The following is a 22390-nucleotide window of genomic DNA, read 5'->3' on the forward strand; positions in this document are numbered from 1 at the left end:
TAGGAATGTAAGTTTATTCTAACAAAACAACAAGAATCCTTTTATAGAGCTTTGGAAATAGTCACATGGGAGCCAGGAGTTTGGCCTAGTGGTAGAGTGCTTGCCTAGCATGCACGAAGACTCGAGTTTGATTTCTTAGTACCACATACACAGAAAAAGCTGGAAGTGGTGCTGTGGCCCAAGTGGTAGAGCGCAAGCCTTGAGAAAGTTCAAGGATAGTCCTCAGGCCCTGAGTTAAAGCCCAGGACTGGCAAAAAGAAAGAAACAAAAAACAGTCACATGGTGGCATAAGACTTTAATTCACTAACATTAACTATTTAACATGTAATTGTTTAACATGTAACATTTGTCAGACACTGCCAAAGTATATTTAAGTTTCAGAGTTTTTAGCAATATCAACCTAATAGAAAAAAATGTCCTTCCAAATAAAAAGAATACTGTAACTTCAAATGTTCACTGCAGTACATTTTATGATTATGGCAAGGAATATTCATGCTCTCTAAGGTCCTATTGCTTATCCAATAAGCAAAGTCTATTGAAGTTCAATAATGAAGTACTTTCAAAATGCCCCCGGATCAACTCATTTCCCTCTCACAAACATCATTTTTTTCTAACATTGGGAAATCAAATAGAAAAGCCAATAAAAATTGTTAGTTTATGAAAATGAACTACTCAACAAACCTGATTCCAAGATTCATAGCTTCAGAGGTTCCAATCATACTAATAGCTAATAGCATGTTGTTGCAGATCTTTGCAGCCTGGAAATAAATTGAATACATATTCAATATCCATATTTTCATGTGATAAATTGCTTTACTATGGACTCAGAACTACAGGGAGTACTGTTCCATTTGTCAAAGGATGGGTCTTACAACTCAATTGGGAAATGGAAATAATATGCTATATGAAAGGCAACAAATGAATAAACAAAAACAATCAAATGGTAACATGTATGGTAGAGAAAGCAAGAGTTCAGAGAAATAAGAAAACTAAACACAAGAGTGTGGAAGAGAGATAAGAGAAAGTCATTTCCCAAGACAAGACATGATTTGTGTGTGTGTGTGTGTGTGTGTGTGTGTGTGTGTGTGTGTGTGTGTTTGTGTGTGTGTGTGTGTGTGGCATTTTGGAGCTTGCACTCAGTCAGGGCCTGGGCAATTTTCCTGAGCTCCTTCTGCTAAGGTTAGTGCTTTGCCATTTGTGCCACAGCTCCACGTCAGCTTTTTTCATGGTTAACTGGTGATAAGATTATCACAGATTTTCCTTCCTGGGCTGCCTTTGCTCTTTGATCCTCAGATTTCACCTTCCTGAGCAGTTAGGATTACAGGTGTAAGCCACTGGCGCCCAGTCTAAAACATTATTTCAATAGGTAAGAAAGAAAAATATGGAGAGAGGGCAAAAGGTAAATGCAAGAGGAATTAAATACATCAACAGCAGAGCAGAGAACTAGTAGGGAAAAATATCCATATGCATTGGCTTTCAGCAATACTGAAAAATTTGTTAGTTAGGACTGTCTTGTGGGGTAGGGAGTTAAAATCTGGTATAGTAGGACTGGGAGTTTGGCCTAGTGGTAGAGTGCTTGCCTGGCATGCATGAAGACCCGGCTTCGATTCCTCGGTACTATATACACAGAAAAAGCTGGAAGTGGTGCTGTGGCTCAAGCGGTAGAGTGCTAGTCTTGAGAAAGAGCAAGGGCAATGCGCAGGCCCTGAGTTCAAGCCCCAGGACTGGCAAAAAAAAATTGGCATAGTAAAAAACAGAGACCTATCTGGTTCAGAGGGAACATAACATGATGGTACAAAAAACTCTGATGGACTTGCTTTTAGATAATGTGGAACAATGTGATAAATTTAGCATCTAGAAACTCATTAGATCCCCTGAGTAGTAAACTAGGTATGAGATAATGAAAGAAAGATTGGGCCAGGTAATATGGAAAAGATGATTAGTAATGGGAATCACTGAAGTAAAACTCAAAGCTTAGAGAATAATTAGACAAGAGTATAGGGGCAGTGTAAGTATCTCTCAGCAAATACATCTAAGATAACACAAAAGTCTTAAATAAGATAAAGGGAGTCCTAGTGACCAGGGTAAAAGCACTGGATGGGTAAAAGAATTGAATGAGAGTACATGTTAGAAGTTTGATTTCCAAGTATAGTATGGCCAATCACTTCCTATTTTGCAGTGAAAACTACTTACTTCTCAGGAAAAAGATTAAACTGCATAGGTTACGGTCACCTTCATGCCTTGCAAAAGTAGATGAAGGGTAATAGTCACTCAGATAACATGAGCACTTCATATGAAAGTAGTTTTAAGGATAATTTCAATAGTCACTGGGATGATATACCAAGAGTCTAATAATATATATCTTTAAAAAAATACATTAGCTGACATCTGCTTAAGCCCAAACAAAATGATGGAAAACCATTTTATTCTAAATTAAGAAAATTTACAAAAAGACTCCATAGATTTAAACAGAATAAAGAGGAGTAAGAATGTGGTCAGGAAAGGGGAGGAGTATTCCAATTTTACATCAAGTCAAGATGAGGACAATCTTACCTGCCCAGTCCCCACAGCTCCACAATACACCACATTGGAGCCCATGCACTCCAGCAACTGTTGGGCAGCAGCAAATTCCTCTTCGACTCCTCCCACCATAAATGTGAGGTTCCCAGACCGAGCAGCTCCTACACCTGCATCATTTGAGGGCAAAAAGAATCCAAAGAATCCATTTCTTAAATGCATCAGTAAATTTTAAAAATATCAAAATGAAATGAAAATACCTTGTTTCCAAAATGTGCCTGTGAGAGGCATGTGAAAGATACTCTAAAATAGCCATACATTTGCATCAGCTATTCCAATAATCATGTATCATGCAAGCTGATCACATATCAAAAGAAGACTACAGACTTAGTCTTATGCTCATTACGTATTAAATTTTTTGGCACAGCCATGGCACCGTAGATATGGGGAATTGAAATGTGTGTTTTACCCTACTTCACTTACTGTTTCCTTCAGAGCCTACTCAGTAATAGAAAGCATATGCAAAAGGATTCTGAGGGCCCAGACCGCCACAAGAGCAGACAGAGATGTTCTGCTGGAGAATCTCATTTGAGGCACCCTTGACCCTCTGCCCAATCTTATCACATGAGGGAAAGATCTGTGGTCCACAAACAGGGAGGCATGTCAGGTGTTAAGACTATAAGGGAAAGAAAACTGTGCTAATTTACTGATTATTCTCATAGTTTCCTTTTCCTTCCTGCTATCTATCTTTGGGAGCCAACTCATCCCTAGTAATATGAGCAGGAAGAAGAAATAACTTTTACACTGGTTTGGTGACTTCCTTATAGCTTTTAACAAAAACTTTAATACATGTTCACTGGTGAAATGATTGGAAAAACAACTCATAATTTAGCACAGAAAAAAATTGGCTTAGGCTTATCTCAAAAGGGCATGAGGAACCTCATTCATCTAAATTTTTATTAACTATAAAATCAAGAGTATTATTACAGTTCTTTTCTATTGAGAAAAATCTTAATTCATAATTATCAAGTTAGATTTCATTATTCAACAACAGGAGAACATGCGGGTAAAATACATTAGAACAAGGTTCACTTTTATAGCTTATTTTACAGGACAACTAGAAACTGCAATTACATAATTACAGAACAGATAGCTACAAGTAATGTCCTAATTTATTCTGATTTAACCTGATTTATTCAATGACATTAAGTTTTTATACCTTTTTTAAAAAGCCCGAGTAAAGAGTACCCTATTTCATTCAAATTCTGAATAATTTGTTATGGCTTAATCAAGTAGCTTTTCTTTTATGGTTCATACTATTTTTAACCAGTTACTGAAAGCAAAAGAAGTAAGCACAATGTTGGCCAAACAATCTTAGTAGTGCTCACAAGTCATAAATCTGAATTTGGTTGTCATTCAACACAACTAACAATGTAACTACTAAATATCAAGCCCTGGGGATAGCAGTATGGTAGGGGCTAAATCATATAGGCTAAGGAACTATACACTTGTGATCTGGCCACTTTCCTCCTTGTTGAAGTGCTCACACATATGGTTAAATCACATGATTTCACAATCTCTTCACACAGTTGACAAAAGATTATATTAGAAACCCCAATTATAAAATAAGTCTTTCAATTGGCGAATCTATGTCATTTGGACATCCTGATACTGCTGGCATTTAAGTGATTGTCATTTTGCTAGTTTCTAAATTCACCAAAATAGTGAACAATTACTTTGCTCAATCTTGTTAGCCATTTTTATTCAGACCATATAACTACTCTTTTTCCTACACTTTGTTGATCTGACATAGAGAAATTAAGCAGACAATAGAAGTCAAAGCTTACAAACAAATCCAGCACTATCCATCATAGGTCAATAGCCTTGCATCTAGATTACAAACTGCTAAACAGCTTTAGAGAGCCATTTATTAAAGGAAAATTAATGCTGACAGTGGTTCTCAGCTGGTTAATCTTTTGACAGGTGCACTTTCTCACTTGTTCAAACACTTATTTCAGAGAGAAGCAATACGTTACTTAAGAAGGAGAAGACTTCAAAAGAAAGAATAATAACTATTATTACCATTAATCTATTGATAAAGGGAGGAGGAGGAACTTAGGGCCTTACTTTTGCTAGGCAGGCATTTGAGTCACATCCCTAGCTCTTTTTGCCCTTTGAGTATATGCCTGGGTTGGCCTGGACAGTGATCAGCCTACCTATACTTCCTGTGTAGCTAAGAGGGTAGTCACATTTACACCAAGGCTGGCCTTGAACTGTGATCCTCCTGACTCTGTCTCCAAGTATCTAGGATTCCTATGAATCACCAATATATGGCAAGAAAGAAGCATTGATCATTTAATTCAGAAACTCATGGCAGATTCTTTATTTCCTCCTCTCAAAGTGGCTTTTAGTTATTTCCAACTTTATTGTATCTTATGTCTCAATACAAAGGTCTAAGTGGATAATTCTACAATTCTGGCATTTTTTGAAAATCAAAATCTATCTTCTCCTTTAACATTATCAAACCTAGTCTCAATGTAAAAACAGGCTAAGATATAAGGTATCATTAACAAAATATATAGCCACTTTGAACTTAGGGGAAAGAAAACAAGAAAGCTAGCTAGGCACTGTGGCTCATACCTGTAATCCTAGCTACTCAGGAGGCTCAGATCTGAGAACGGCAGTTCAAAGCCAGCCCAAGTACTAAAGACTATGAGACTGATCTCCAATTAACCACTAGAAAACCGGAAGTGGCACTGTGGCTCCAGGGGTAGAGAGGTAGCCTTGAGCTGAAGAGCTCAGGGAGAGCACCCAGGTCAACTGGTAGGGCAGTAGCCTTGAGCTGATGAGTTCAGGGACAGCACCCAGGTCCATAGTCCAAGCCTCACGACTGACCAAAAAACAAAAACAAACAAAAAAAACTAGAAAGCTGGAATTCAAAAGCTGGTAAGACATCTTCAAAAGACATCATATGGATGTTAGAAGACAATATGTACAGATTTTTATGACTAGCCATAACAAATGTACTAAGTAATTATGTCATTTTAACTTAAATTCGTACTCCAAAATAAGAAAACATGAAAGGCACACTCATACAGCTACTAGAATACTGGGAGATGTATTTATAGGTTGAGTATTTGTAATCCAAAAATCTAAAATCTGGAATACACCCAAATTCAAAACTTTTTAATATTATGATACCACAGTAAAACAATTCTATAACTGACTTCATGTATGCAGTCAAAATGAAAACACACTGAAACTTAATTTCAAGTGACCTCTAGATAAAGTACATAAGGTGCACTTAAACATAAATGAATTTGTGTCTATACTTGGGCTTCAACCCAAAACACTTTATTATATACCATGCAAATATTCTTTTTTTTTTTTTTTTTTTTGTGCCAGTCCTGGGCTTGAGCTCAGGGCCTGAGCACTGTCCTTGGACTTTCTCAAGGCTAGAGCTCTACCACTTGAGCCTCAGGACCACTTCTGGCTTTTTCTATATATGTGGTACCAAGGAATTGAACCCGGGTCTTCGTGCATGCTAGGCAAGCACTATAACCACAAGGCCAAACTCCCGGCCCACCATGCAAATATTCTAAATGCCAAAATTCCAAAACTCTAGTCCCAAGTGCTTCAGTTAGGGAGATTCAGCTTGTATTTTAGTTTATGTCTTAATAATCGTATATAAAATACTTAAATACTGCTGCATTTAATTCTATTATAAGCATTTATCACTGGTAGAACCTTAGATTTTTCTCATTTGACTCCTCCTACAAGGTCAACATTAGGGTCTTGTTTATTTCAGCATCTCCATTATGTAGTACAGTGTATGATATTTAATAGATGAGTATTTAGAATACAAGCAAATAAGAATAGTAAAGAACCTATGGAAGTAAAATGAAGTTTTTCTGAGTGCTACTTGCTGTCTGTGTCATTACAAATTATTTAACTTCTAGTCTCAGTATATGAAATGGGAAAAGAATTACTAACCTCTTCACAGACTGAAAATGTGAGCAAACATAGTAAATTAAAATGCCATTTAAATATGTTCCATCTTGGGAGTTTTCCTATTTGGTTGTCTAAGCCATGGTTTGTGAACCTATCAGTAATACAAGCAAGGTGGCCAACGTGAAGAAATACTATGAAGAAGTCCATGGAGTGGGCCAGAAGTGTAGCCTGCAGTAGAGTGCTAACATAGCATGCATGAAGCTCTGGGTTCCATTCCTTGATACCACAAATACAGAAAAAGCTGGAAGTGCTGCTGTGGCTCAAGTGATAGAGCTGTAACCTAGAGAAAGCTCAAGGACAGTGCCTAGGCCCTGAGTTCAAGCTCCAGGACAAGAAGAAAGAAGAAAGAAAAGAGAAGGGAGAAGGGAGAAGGAAGAAGGAGATGATGATGATGATGAGGAGGAGGAGGAGGAGGAGGAGGAGGAAGAGGTGGTAGAGTAGGAGGAAGAGGAGTGATGAGAATCCATGGACAGTGATGTTAAAATCGCATCACTACGAAGACCTCTTGCAAAATGTTTTAAGGGAAATGTGCATTTGGTTGTCATTCAACCCAATTTACAGTGTAACTACTAAGTATCAAGCCCTGTGGTTGGCAGTATGGTGAAGGCTAAATCACATGGGCTAAGAAGCTCTACATTTGTAATCTGGCCACTTTTCAACTTGTCCATCACTACCATTCTTAGCCAGAGTCATTGTCAACTCTAGGCTGCTGCATGAATGACCACAATAAATAGCCTCCTACTTGATCTCCCTTCTGCTCTTGCCTCTATTAAACACAAATCTAGTCATGTTTCTCCTCTGTTCTCAACATTCCAAAGCCTCCCCATCAGTGTCTGTATAATAAAGCTGAAAAAAGCACCTTGACACAGCCATTGGCTTCCTCTCCTATCTCATTTCATACCATTCTTTCTGCCACTCACTGTTTCCCAGACATCAGTTCCCCACACAGATAAAGCATCATTTCCATCTTCAAACACTGCACTTAGTATACTTTTCCCCAGCTACTCATGACCTTGCACTAACTTAGGTCCCTGCTGAAAACTGACCTCTTCAGAAGGCCTTCTCACACTACTTCATCTAACAATTCAGAACAGCACTTAACTGAGCTAGGAGTGGTAGTATATACCTGCAATCCCAGCCGTTAAGAGACTGAGGTAGGACAAGTGCATTTAAGCCTGGACTTCATAGAAAGTCTCAAAACCTTCTAAAGAAAATTAGGACTTTATCACTACCCATTTTGTTTTCGTATTTTCATTTAATTTATAGTATCTATCACCCCTGGTTTCTCTTTACTTCCTATTTTGTTTCTGCGCTGTATTTTCCATATGAAAATTAGTTCATGAAGGCAGTGATAGTTGGCTCATCAGCCCCATATTCACAGTCTGGTTCATAAGAGATGCTCAGTAGCCTGACTGCTTAAACCAGGTGAGAAGGAGACCAAGTGAGAAGGAGAAAGTGCTTTTGTTTGAATGTATCCTCCAAAAAGCAAGTGCTGGAAGCTTCATCATCAAGGTCAGCTACTGAATGGTGGAGCCTGAGGAGAGGTGATTAAAATATGAAGACTCCATCACCAGAAATGGACTGATGCCACTGTCCTAATAAAGGGACAAGTTTTCTACTTTACAAGTGCTCTCACACTCACTCTCCACTTCTCTTCCCACTGCTAATTCTCTCTGATTTTCCATCATGAGATGAGATGAGGCAAAAAGGCTCTTTCTTGCCAGGTACTGGATCCTCCAGCTTGGACTTTCTAACTGTCAGAATCATTTTTAAAAAATTATTGGTTGGAAAAAAATTATTGGTTAGGTACTGGTGGCTCATTGGTTCTGAATTATTCAGGAGGGTGAGATTTGATAATCCCAGCTCGCAGCCAACCCCATGCAAACAAATCCATGAGGCCCTTATCTCCAATTAACCAGCAAAAAGCTAGAAATTGAGGCATGGCTCAGTTGGTAGAGTATCAGAAGAGTCCCTGAGGTTAAGCCCCAGTAGTGGCACAAAATAAATGGAAAATTTCTCATAAGTTATAAACCTAGGTCTTCTGTTATAGCAGCCCAAAATGGAATAAGACAGGTAGATATAAGGAAGGACGATTGAGGAAATAAATGGCTATAACACTGACAACAGCTCTCATAACAATACGAAGAAGATGCCAACACTTACAAGGCATTCTTATCACGGTAGCAAATCATTAAATACCACTTGTCTTAACGTTTCCCATCTCTGAAGTAAGTAGACAACATAACCACTGAATTACATGTTTTGTTGTTGTTGTTTTCCCCGCCAGTCATGGGCTTAAGGTCAGGGCCTGAGCACTGTCCTTGGACTTTTCTCAGGGCTAGAGCTCTAACACTTCAGCCTCAGCACCACTTCTGGCTTTTTTCTATGTATGTGGTACCGAGGAATCGAATCCAGGGCTTTGTGCATGCTAAGCAAGCACTTTACCTCTAGGCCAAACACTCAGCTCTGAAATAGTTACATGTTTTTGAAATCCTATCATTTGGAACATTCAAATTGACATGCATCCATATTCAAACAATTATCACCAGTAACATACAAAACCAAAATATGTTTCATACTACACAAAGAACATATATATAAATTAGAAAAAGGAAATTAATTTTCATATGCAAATGCATTAAATTCAAGATGACTAAACACCTGGGGCTGTCTTTAGTGCTTTATCTCACACATTTTGTCCTAGAATCAGAAAAGGACTATACACATTTGTATAAACAAAATGGAAAATGCCAACGCTATTGAAGATAGCTGATTCCCCTGCTTTTCAAATAATAGACAACTGAGATGGTTCAAAGACAGCTCAGGCTGAAAACTCTGACAGACTCCATCTCTAAATTAACTGGCAAAATACTGGAGTAGAAGCATGGCTCAAGAGATGGAGTACCCCCAAACTAATCTTCAAAGAAACAACCATCCTAGGAAAAGATGGGCCAAAGACTTAAAGAGAGTCTTCTCTGAAGAAGAAATAAGAATGGCCTATAGACATATGAAGAAATGCTCAACATCTCTGGCCATAAAAGAAATACAAATCAAAACAACTCTAAGATTCCACCTCACTCCACTTAGAATGGCCATGATCAAGAAATCTAATAAAGACAGATGTAGGCGGGGATGTGGCCAGGAGGGATCCTACTACATTGTTGGTGGGAATGTAAACTTGTTCAATCACTATGGAAAGCAGTATGGCGGTTCCTCAAAAGACTAAACACAGAACTCCCCTATGACCTAGCAATTCCACTGTTCGGCATTTACCCAATTGTCCAGAAACAAGGACATACTAAATCCACTAGCACAGCAGTGTTCATTGCAGCACTATTTACTATAGCAAAGATATAGAACCAATCCAGATGCCCCTCAGTTGATGAGTCGATCAACAAGATGTGGTATTTATACACAATGGAATTCTATGCTACCATGAGAAAGAATGACTTTGCCCCATTTGTAAGGAAATGGAAAGACTTAGAAAAAATCATATTAAGTGAAGTTTGCCAGACTCAAAGGAACATAGGCTCAATGGTTTCCCTCATTTGTAATAATTAGTACAAACCTTGGACTCTCCTAGCAGAGGATTACAATAGCTCAAAACCTAGATACACAAGGCCATATAGGATGAGGCTAAATGAAAGGACCTCCAGAATATGGAAACAAGAGCCATATAATGTGTGATTGTTGTTCTTAATGTACTATGTTATTTCTCATCTCTTTTGTTGTCCCTTGGTTATTCTCATATTGATACAACATCTTACCTTGTCATCTGGTAAATTTTATATACGATTATTTGTTCATTTGAAATAGGAAAGGGAAGGGTAGAAAACAAAATGAGGGGAGAGGATGAGGGAGGGAAAGGGGGACAAAAACACGAGAAAGGGTATCAATGTGTATGAAGTAATGCGCCTTCTATCTGGCAAATATAACTGTAACCCTTCTATTAATTACAAAAAAAATACATTTAAAAAAAAAGAGATGGAGTATGTACTCTGAGCAAGCAAGCTAAGTAAGAACACAGGGTTCTGTGTTCAAGCTTAGGTACTAGGACTGAGGCTATGATGAAGTGTGACAATCCCAAGTTTCTGAGTCAGCCTATCTCTTTTTAAAGAAATTTACTTCTATTGGAGGGTCCTCAAAAAATTAAAAATAGATCTTTCCTATAACCCAGCCATAGGACTCCTGGGCATCTACCCTGGACATTATGCACTGGTACAGGACGAAGACACCTGCACATCTTTATTCATTGTCTCACTATTCAAACTAGCCAAGACATGGAAATAGCCTAGATGCCTGACAAAAGATAAGCAGATCCAAATACAGTAGTACCTATCTACAGTAGAATTTTACACAAAAAGGCTTATATGTTAGAAAGAATAAAATAATGTCACATGCAGGGAAATGGATGGAACTAGAGCGAATCATGTTAAGTGAGATAAGCCAAGCTCAGAGAGGCAAATGGCACATGTTCTCTCTGATATGCAGAAATGAGATCTAAAATACACAGGGATATGATAAATTATACAAGATTCTGGATACTTAAACACAGTGAAACCAAACAAGGATACTCTTAGGAGAGAAACACAAAAATACAATGCCTAAATGCCTCTTTATATTTATGCAAAATAAATATATATCAAAATGAACTCCAAGATATGAAAACAAGAGATCTTTTTTAATTTTAATTTTTTGATGATTCTGTCTTCTTTTCTTTATGTATGGTATATTCAAGTGGGTATCTTTGGTAGAGTGAGGGGAGTAAGAACTCAAGGGGGAAAAGGTAAGAAAGTGCAGTGGTGGAGATCATTGAACACTAATTAAAGTGAACTATACAACTCATGGATAGAGATGGGAGGGAGAAACTGCAAGAGCATGAGGAAGCAGAAGACAGTGTATAAAAGGAAATGTAATCACTACCTGATTCATGTAATTATAATCAGCTTGATAGTAATAATAAAGTAAACTAACTTAAAAAAAGAAATGCACTGTTTACTTGACTTATGTAACTGTAATCCTTCTATATAGAATCTTTATAACAATACAAACTTAAAGCAGATTTATTATAGTTGACAGAAAAAAATGAGCGGGTGTCCATTCTATGTTTTCAGCCCTGGGAAAGAAGAAATAGCTCTTGCCCCCAAAGAGAATGAAATCAGTGTTTGTAATGGTGCAGGTACCCTACCACTAAGTACAATAAGGATGATGGAGTAAGAGTAAGGGTATACGTGTAAGAAAGACAGAGTTTCTCTGCAGGAGAAACAAAAACATAGTTATATACACATACAAAAAGAAGAAAAATACTGTCAGTAAGTATCAATTCAGTGTCTTAACAAGGTGTTAGGGCTTTGTGCTATATGCACAGATTGAATGGGTAAACATCTGTTTTCTGATACATCAGGAGAAAATTTGAAGTAAGACTTCCAGAAAATCTAAAATTATGTAAAGTTGGAGTAGATAGCAAACGTTGTCTTTGCCCTCAAAAGACCTAAATTATAATTAGGAAAGAGATATATCAGGGTATATGCCAAAAAATAGCATTATTTAGCAAGTGTCCAATAAATGAGGGACTGATCACCACTTTTTTTTTTTTTTTTGGCCAGTCCTGGGGCTTGAACTCAGGGCCTGAACACTGTCCTGGGGCTTTCTCAAGGCCAGCGCTCTACCACTTGAGCCACAGCTTGTCCTAAATATGTGGTACCGAGGAATTGAACCCAGGTCTTTGTGCATGCTAGGCAAGCACTTTTACCACTAGGCCAAACTCCTGGTCCGACATTTTTTTTTTTTTTTAAGGGTAGAGTAGTATTAGTTTGAACTCAGGGCTTCTGTCATTTGAGCTTGTCCTCAGACCCTTTCCGAGGTTTTTTGTTTTTGTTTTTTTCAAGCAGGATTTTTTTTTTTTTTCTCGCCAGTCCAGGGCTTGAGCTCAAGGCCTGAGCACTGTCCTTGGACTTTCTCAAGGCTAGAACTCTACCACTTGAGTCTCAGCACCACTTCTGGCTCTTTTTTCTATGTATGTGATACTGAGGAATCGAACTCAGGTCTACGTGCATGCTAGGCAAGCACTCTACCACTAAGCCCAACTCCCAGCCCAGGATTTTACATTTTTGTCGAGGGATAAGCCCAGATTAAGATCCTCCTGTCTATAGTCACTTGGTCTAGGTGCCTACCACGCCAGTCTTGTTAGTTGAGATAAAGTTTTGCTGACTTTTTGCCTTGGCTGACCATAAATTTCAACCTTTCTTATTTCTATCTCCAGGATATCTGGGGATACAGGCATGAGTCCCCACAAAACCCAATTCCTTCTTTCCCTCCATTTTGCAATCTTTGTCATTGAAATATGTTTCTCAAAAGGAGAGAGGGTAAAAAAGGGAAACAAGAAACTGTTGTCACAGAATACTTGTCTTTGGGTCCACTGTAGGTAGGCTTAAGAAAACTTCAGTAATCTTAATCTATTTGCAAATCTGGTTTAGGGCAGCTTAAACAAACATGAGCTGAGCAAGTTATTTGGTATGATTTATTATGTGGACACTGAGTTCTGCTAGTTCTCTAAATGTACTTAATGCCTTACCTCTCTTCACAGAGATCTGAGTTTGCTTATCACAACAAATCAATTAGAAAACAGAACCAGGAAAAGGAGGAGTAATTTCAATAGACCTCTTATACCCTGCACATGTAACACAATGGCTACAGTTCACAATGTAGCACACACACACACACACACACACACACACACACACACACACACACACACACACACACTGAGTGTGTTAGTTCTGGGGCTTGAATTTAGGGTCTGGGTGCTGTTTTTGCTCAAATGGTTAGCACTCTATTATTTGGGTCAGCTCCACTTGGAACGTTTTGGTGGTTAATTAGAAATAAGGGTCTCACAGACTTTGCTACCCCAGCTGTTTTCAAACAGATCTCAGCCTCCTGAGTAAAGATTGTAAGTGTGAACTACTGGTACCCAGCTTCACATACGTACTTTAATGATGTAAAAATATAATACAGGCTTAAGTGTTGTATTGTACAGTACATGGACATTATAACCAACAGTTGAAAGTATTATTTACTACCACTAAATATTCTTATAAAATCACAACTCCATCTACTTTCCCTCGTAAATAAAAATTACTTTTTTGACCTTTGGGCTTGAACTCAGGGTCCAGGCCCTGATCATGAGCTTTTGTGCTCAAGGCTACTGTGCTATACCACTAGAATTCCAGCTCCACTTCTGGCTTTTTGGTAGTTAACTGGAGACAAGATTCTCAAAGACTTTCCTGCTTACATTGGCTCTGAACCACAATCCTCAGATCTCACCCTCATGAGTAGCTAGGATTACAGACATGAGCCACCAGTGCCCAGCTCTTTTCTAATTTTATAATCTTTATTTTTTTTGTCAATAACCATAATTACTCCTGTGGTTTCCATCTACCCTCCAGAACTTTCCTTGCTATATATTTTAAAAGCTTTTTTGCAGTGACTTAAATGTACAATGATTGTTTATACCTTCACGCCTTTCCTGGGTTGTTTCCTCTTCACTCCTTTCTTTGCCTGGTTAACGCCTGCTTATCTTTCGGATTCTTTCAGGTCCTTACAGCCATAGCAATTTGAATGTTAGTTTCAACTGCATAGTATGTGTCTCACAAATGTTAATTTTTTTTCTTAGAAGGTAAGCAGAGTAGAAACAGTAATGAATAAAAGTATCAAGAATAGTAGGACAATAAAGACTTAATGTTTTCTAGTTTAACAAGAAAGCTCAACTTTTTAATAACAAAGTATTATTTTCTTAAAAATTACTGAGAGTAGGGGCCGGGAGTTTGGCCTAGTGGTAGAGTGCTTGCCTAGCATGCACGAAGACCTGGGTTCGATTCCTCGGTACCACATACATAGCAAAAAGCCAGAAGTGGTGCTGTGGCTCAAGTGGTAGAGCCCTAGCCTTGAGAAAATCCAGGGACAGTGATCAGGCCCTGAGCCCAAGCCCAGGACTGGCAAAAAAAAAAAAAAAAATTACTGAGAGTAGATAATAGTGTTTTCACCACACACACACACAGACACACAGACACACATGTGCATGCACACACACAAAAATAAGAGTATGCTTAAGAAACGTTAATTAGTTCCCTCTAGCCACTCAAAATACATACATATACCAAAATATCATCTTATAGATGATACATACCATTTTAATGTGACAATTATATATAAAAGTCAAAGTTCAATTATGGAGTAGCATGTGGTGACTCTTTCATATGTGGTACTAATAATTTAACTTATTGTTGAATAAGCATGAGCGTAAGTACACATGCATGAGAACATTATTATGAAAGGCCAAAAACTGAAAAATGTGATTTAAATCAAGCAATCCAAAGTAAAATCACCCATCACTTGGCTAAGTCAGAACCTCTCAGTCCAGATTTCTCCACCCAGAAGTAGCAATGAAAACATGTGTTTATGTGGCATTGATACAATTTGTATTACAAAGATATTTTACATAGTTGTCACAGAAATGTAACAATAGTTTAAACAGAACATGAAGTAAATCGACTTGGTCTACCTATGTCTAAAATCTTTCACCTAACAGTAGCAAAGAGCTAAAATTTGGGATTTTGCTTCAGGATGACAAAAGTGTAGATGACTGAAAATAACCACTTTTGACCATTTTCTACTCTATGCCTTTTGGAAAAGAGGCCTTCAGATCTAGGGATGGAAGAGATGATGTAAAGCTAAATCACAAATTACATTCGTCTTTATTTAATATTGTAAAACCCTGCTGCCAAACCCCTTCCATTGATACACAGCAAAACATAGTAAATCACTTCATTTACTCCAAAGAACTTAAATGTTTTAACCAGTCTGCCATCAAAAGAGATCAAGAAGAGGACCAATGGGACTTGGGCTGCAATGTGAGCCGTCTTTAAAATGCAATTGTTCTAATCATTTTCTACAGATGCAGCCTCACAAGGGGCTGCTGTCACGGGGACCATTTACGACTTGTTATGGTGTCTCTATTGTTTACCAGCGACATTCAGCTGAAAAAGGCGACAGCTGGGACAGAAAGCTGCTACTCAACGAACAATATAATCCCGTGAAAGTAATCAACAAATTTAGGGGTGTTAATTAACTTTACACTTTATCATGTTCAATTAGTTGTCCTTTCTAGAAAAGATTGCCGTGCACAATCAGTTTAGAGCGTGCCATGTTTGATTTGTAAGTGATCACTGTTTCTGTTGCGGAGTCCATGTCAGATGTTCTCTTGGGTTTTGGTGACACAGATGAATGGCGCTGCACATGTTAGGGGTGATCTGGTTTAACATAAGCCAGCATAACATAACCCTTGTTAACACTACTTCTGGCATTAGCCACATTGGAGACAGAAAGGCAAAATCATTCACAGTACTATTCTGAAGTCAGACAAACAAAGTTTGTTTAATTTTTCCTGATACAAATGCATGGTGAAATGAGCCATTTTTCATCATTATTTTTCAAAAAGGACTTCCTTTCTGGAGCATGTTTGAGATCATTTCCTCCCAGCAAGACCTAGGAAGCTCTGCTGCATTCTGCACAAAGCACCACTCTATCCTTGCACTTACATAATACAGTGTCTTTTCCATGGCAGCTAAGTCAATGCTAAAAATATGCAAAGTACTTGCATTAAATTCAAGAATATGACTTTTTAAGTTCAGAAACTATATTTTATAAGTGCAAGGATCTGCAGGGAAGTGTATTAACCTATGAATGCAATTTCTTACCTCTCAACGTTAATGCACCTGTTCTGACTTACTAATAGGACAAGGAAAAGCTCATGATGGGCTGAAAAGTTGACAATGGAATGAGAAAATATCCAATACTGCACTTTAATGAATAGAACACTCTTGTAAAAAAATATTTCAAAGTCATAGATGAGGAGAGCACAAACCCAAACTGAGGTTTGGCAGGAGATATCTATCTTTAAGAAAACAGAAGCAATAGACATCCATCCATCCCTTTTGTAAAAATATTAGCTAAATATGATTTTGAAACTTCTTCACAAGTAGATTTCCTGCACAATAAACAAATTAAATGCATATAAATAACTTTATTTGATTAACTGTATATAGTATACATAAGACAAAGCTGAACTTCAAAATAGAAAAGTTAACTCTGAAAGCTAATAATGTCCTGAGTTAAATATTAAAGAAGGAAATTATAGGCTATATCTGAAACAGCTGAAACCACAATATGCAGCAGCAGAAAACATTTGTTTTCTACAGAAGATCTGCAGGGAGAAGAGAAGCGGTCGATAGATCCTTAAATTGGAAGCAATAGCCGTTCTTCTATCCCAAGTTGGCAGCTGCTACATTTGCAGACCTGGTTCATTATTTACCCATAATGACCATCAAGCTGCAGTCAAAGTCAGATCACAACAACTGTCAGAAGCTCTTTTAATTAGCCTTGTTTGAATTCAGATAAATTTCACAATAGCCCTGCTGATGCTAAAAGAGCAACAGAATGTTCTGTGTGGAGCTAGGCTGGTTTGGAAAGAGCCAGTGTACTACAGAAACACAGACTGAAATGCAGAGCAAGGCTTCAAAGGTGGGCTAAGTCAATGAATGAAATGGTTTGCTTTCATTTTGAAAATCACTTTATAAAGCATTTGCCCACATCAAAATGGTACTGCAATGAAACTAAGCTCCTGAAAGTCAAATATGTAGAGTCCAAGGAGAATTAATATAATACCTTTGGGGAATATGATTTTTAAAACACTACCTTGGGGGGGGCCGGGAGTTTGGCCTAGTGGTTAAAGTGCTTGCCTAGCATGCACAAAGACCCGGGTTCTATTCCTTGGTACCACATATATAGAAAAAAGCCAGAAGTGGTGCTGAGGCTCAAGTGGTAGAGCTCCAGCCTTGAGAAAGTCCAAGGACAGTGCTCAGGCCCTGAGCTCAAGCCCAGGACTGGCAAAAAAAAAAAAAAAAAAAAAAAAAAAACATTACCTTGGATACAAGAGGTGTAACTCAGTGACCTGGTGCATAGCATCACAAAAACAAATATGAAAATCTATCTTGTCACAAACTGATCTTTCAGCTTGAAAATAATTTTTATATCTAAATAAGCCTCTCATTAGATTGTCTATAACCTTATTATGCTTCTATAATCTGGGAAATCTGTGATAGGAACTGACACTTTTCCTTTAAATTTCATATTCTTTTCATTCAGCATTAACAACCATAAAGTTAAAAAAAAGGCTAATGGGCAAATTTTGAGTAATCCAATTACTATCATCTTCCCACACACATTCCAAGCTTCTTAGAGAAGAAAAATAAAACACATCCCCATATTTATTATACATGAGGGAAGGGGGGGGGAAGAGTGATGGAACAGTGAGGAATAAAGGAGGCAAAAACAAGATAAAACTAAGCAAACAGCATCTGGGCAGGTAGGGTTACTGGCACGAGCCACTAGCATCCAGCTCGCCTTCTCTGATGGACTTAGAATTTTGGCTTTCAGGTTCATTTTGAATGGTGTACTTTATCTTTAGTCTTTCATCCCGATCCTCCACACTGGCTACCTGTGCTCACCTCTCTCCCTGTGTCCTCATATGTCCAAGATTCAAAGCTTGCTAAAAACTAGCCCAAGGCAACAGTCAGTAAAAGATTTTCTTGTCAGTCTTTAGGCTTTTCATCTAGGACCCAGAACCCCAATACTTGGAGTACTTTTCCCTCTTTTTTTCTTTTTTTTTTTGATCCAGAAATAGAACTCCTAGCCACTATTGGCCCAGTTCTGGAGCTAGACTTCAGCTGTCCAGCAGTGTTTGTACCACTGAATTTTCTATTTTTAGACCATGGAGAAATGTATCTCATTCTGGAGTGTACTGTTACTTGCTTTCTCATATTACTATATTCTATTACTTCCAGGTACTTACAAGCACATATATAGAAACATAACTTTATCATCTTGATAAAGCTCTACATTTTTTCCCTTCCAATTCCCACAGTATTGCTCTGGTTTGGTTTTGCTCTGTTCAGCTTTTACCTAAAATATTACCATAACTTACCTGGCCTTCCTCTGTATATTCCCTTGAATCCAATTGTCACCAATCCAATCTAAACTATTCATCTTCATTCTCTCCTTATCTATGTATATATATTTTTTCCCCTTAGTTGCACTGGTGTTTGAGCTCAGGGCTTTGTGCTTGCTCCACAGGCACTATATCACTTGATCCATTCTCTTACTCCTTTTTACTGTCCATTATTAGAGTAAGGTCTTGTTTTCATGCCTAAGATTAGCCTGGATTGCATTCCTACTTACTCTCTAAAGACAGCTAGGCCTCAGCTTGCATTCTCACATATCGCTTTTTCATTGGTTGAAGTAGATCAAGAACTTTTTGTCTGGGCTGACCTCTGTGAGTAGCATAAGCTACCCTGCCTGGCTTAAACTACCAGTTTAAACTTTTTAAAAATCTCTTCTTCTCCCCCCCCACCCTGGGGCTCAGGGGTGGGGAGGGTGGTAGTAGAGTTTGAACTCGGGGCCTCACACTTGTTAGGCCGACGTCATACCTTCAACACTGGTTTTCACTGGCTATTTTCAGAACAGGGTCTTGCTTCCCACCAGGCACATACCCGACCCTTCATACTGCCTACTTTTAGGCTCCCTGACACGGGTGGGATCATGGGTGTGCCAGCATGTGCAATTAGTTCCATTTCATGGAGATGGAGTTTCCACAGACTTTCCTGCCTGAGCTGGCCTGGAAGCAGCCTCCCATTCTTAGCCTACCACATAGCTTAGGATAATGGGTGCATGTCACTGCACCCAATTATTGGTTGGAGAAAAGTTATTGAAAACTTTTGTGCCTATCCTGGCTTGGAACCATTCGCAGCCTTCCAAGTAGGACTATAACCATTCACAGCCTTCTAAGGCTCTACTTTTTCTTAAAGGGCTATACTAAATTAACTCCTTTAAATGACTTTTGAAAATAGCATATATATTAAAGAAATTGAAAAATACAAAAGCAGAAATATAAAACTGGAAAATATAAAAGGGTTTTAATTTAATAGAAAAAACATTCAACTACTTCCATAAGATGTAATATTTAGGAGGGAACTTTTCAATTAGTTACTAATCCTAAGGTTTAACTTTCTCACCTAATAAATGAGTTGAATTACACCTCCTTAACAAGACTGTAAGATTAAATAAGCATGACTGAAATACAATTCATCTGTCATCTAGCAAAGTTGAAAACCATTACATAAGGTTTATTTTATTTTTTCACATGTATGTTTCCTACTTTTCTCTTGACATTTTTGTCTTTTTCTTGTCTATTTCCAAGTGTATTATTGTTTGTGTGTATGTGTGCCTATCGAGGTTGGCATCAAACTCTTGATGCTGCTGGCTTCAACCTCCTGAGTCCTGGAATTATAGGTATGCAACTCTACATCTGGCTTTTTAAACAATTTTTTTCCTCTGTGTTACTCAAATTGTACAAAATTTATGCAATTTCTCTTTTTAGATTCACCAATTCCTTTACCCATTATCTACCTTGCTTTGAACACAATACAATGGTATCATTCAAATTTCTGATAAATATATTTTTCAGTTATAAGATTTTCATTTCATTTTTTTTAAAGGTTTTATTTCCTAGCACTAAGACTTTCTTACTTTTCACAGTGTGGTTATAATGGCTATTTTAAAGCCATTGTCTGATATGAAACATCTGGGTAATATTAGGGTTGACATGTTCATTGTCTTTTCCCCTGAAAACTGATCAGATTTTCCTCATTCTGTGTCAAATAATTTCTTACAATGTCATGGACATTTGGAATATAAAACATTATGAAACTGAGTACTACTCAGACTCTGAAAAACAATGTGTCTTGGTATTTGTGTTTGTTTTGCCAGACAAATCCAACCAATTGTCGGGCTATATATTTCAACTTGTTTGCATGAGGGGATGGTTCCCATTATCAGTTCAGTTTTCAAAACCCTGATGCTATTTGAATCTGTCTAACTATGCTTCAGCCAGGAAGCAGCCTGATATTAGGAAGACTATTCCATAGCTAATTTTACTGAGCTGTTTAGGAAAACATTGTATGGCTCAAGGATGGACCCAGAAATTCATAAACATTTTTTGACAGTCTCTCGTATCTGTGAACAGTCTCCCTCTTCTAAATTTCTAGTACTCTGCCTCAATCACATTCTGATCCCTGAGGCCAAGCAGTAAGAAAACCAGAAAAATATAAAAAAGATTCCACACATTGTTTTGGGTTGTAGTTTCTGTAACGCAAAAGAATTCCTCTCTCAGATTTTAAGTATTGGCTGCATAGCCACCACAGCCACCAGAAAACTTTAACCAACTCAGCAGTGAAACCCTATAGATGCTATGTTGGAAATGAACTCTACAATACCTGAAATGTACTTATTACCTAACTTAGGCAACTGTAACCCCTCTGTATCTCACCTTTACAACAGCATTTTAAAAATCTTAAAAAAAAAAAAAAAAGAAAAAAAGAAAAAGAAAAAGGGAAAGGATGGAGGCTCTTGTGACTGCTCCCTCCCTCTCTCTCTTATTTATTTATTTATTTATTTACTGCCAGTCCTGGGACTTTAACTCAGAGCTTGGACACTATCCCTAAGCTTCTTTTGTTCAAGGCTAACTAACACTCTACCACTTGAGCCACAGTGCCACTTCCAGCTCTTTCTGTTTATGTGGTGCTGAGGAATCAAATCCAAGGCTTCATGCAAACTAAGCAAGCATTCTACCACTAAGCCACATTCCTAGCCCGAGATTTCATTTTTAATGCCCACTTAGTATATACTGTTTGCTGTTTCTGTGGATTTATTTCAATTCTAAAAACGTTCTCAAGCTGGGCATGGTGGCTCACACCTGTAATCCTAGCTACTCAGAAGGCTAAGATCTGAGGATCAAGGTTCAAAGCCAGCCTGGGCACTAAAGGACCTGAGATGCTTATCTCCAATTAATCACCAAAAACCGGAAGTGGTACTGTGGCTCAAGGGGCAGGGCTGTAGCCTTGAGCTGAAGAGCTCAGGGACAGTGCTCAGGCCCTGAGTTCAAGTCCCACAATAAACCAAAAAAAAATATAAATTCTCAATTCTAAAAACATTCTCAAACATCATGTTGACCATTTTCCCCCATTTCATCTGAAATTCCAATTAGATGCACCTATAACTATTTCTTTCTAGACACACATTCTTGACTTTTATCCTTTCTTTCCTTTTTTCCATCAGTAATTGCTTCGGTATTGCATTGGGATTATCTCTCTAGTCTCTTCTTACTAATTATCTCTTTCAACTCCTCAATTTATCTATTGATTTTTAAATTTCAGTACTTTTTCTAAATGATACCTCATTTTTTATATTTTCTAGTTCTCTATTAGAAAATAATGATACTAACTTCCTAATTAGACTCTTGAAAATGGATAGATTATCCCTAGATTATCCTTTTTCTTTTGAGGGTATAACCTCGTTGGGTACTTTAGTCTTTTCATGGAAGGAGGGAGTGAGGAATTACTTTTTTTTACTTGGTGTGATCATACTGCCTGATTTATCATTACCCATTATTTTCTTTACCCTTTAAATTAATTCCCAAAGCCCTTGGCTCCCAAAGTCAAGCATTTGCCCCAGAGCAAATGCAGAGGGATGTAGCTCAGTGACACAGCACTATAATCCCTCTATACATCATTTTTTTCATATTTTTATTATAATTAATAGAGGGATTACAGTTATATTTACTAGATAGAAGATGCATTACATTACACACATTGATATCCCTTCTCATAGTTTTGTCCCCATTTCCTCCCCTTATCTTTTTTCCCCCTTCCCTTTCCTATTTCAAATAAACAAATAAACGTATATACAATAT

The 22390-nt window shown here is 37.8% G+C and overlaps 1 protein-coding gene across 2 annotated transcripts in view; it reads right to left on the reverse strand.

The window, feature by feature from the left end:
- Hibadh (3-hydroxyisobutyrate dehydrogenase) overlaps positions 1-22390 on the reverse strand; it is a 107337-nt gene that overhangs the window by 13231 nt on the left and 71716 nt on the right. For both annotated transcript variants that reach the window (XM_090332805.1, XM_090332806.1), the window contains exons 5-6: positions 2554-2687; positions 682-758 (exon numbers count right to left, since the gene is read on the reverse strand). In XM_090332805.1, coding sequence (XP_090188931.1) covers positions 682-758; positions 2554-2687 — 211 coding nt within the window. The remainder of the gene's footprint in view (positions 1-681; positions 759-2553; positions 2688-22390) is intronic.

The sequence above is a fragment of the Megascapheus bottae genome, chromosome 5 (assembly GCF_031878675.1).
Source record: "Megascapheus bottae isolate mThoBot1 chromosome 5, mThoBot2.hap1, whole genome shotgun sequence".
Taxonomy (NCBI): Eukaryota; Metazoa; Chordata; class Mammalia; order Rodentia; family Geomyidae; genus Megascapheus; species Megascapheus bottae.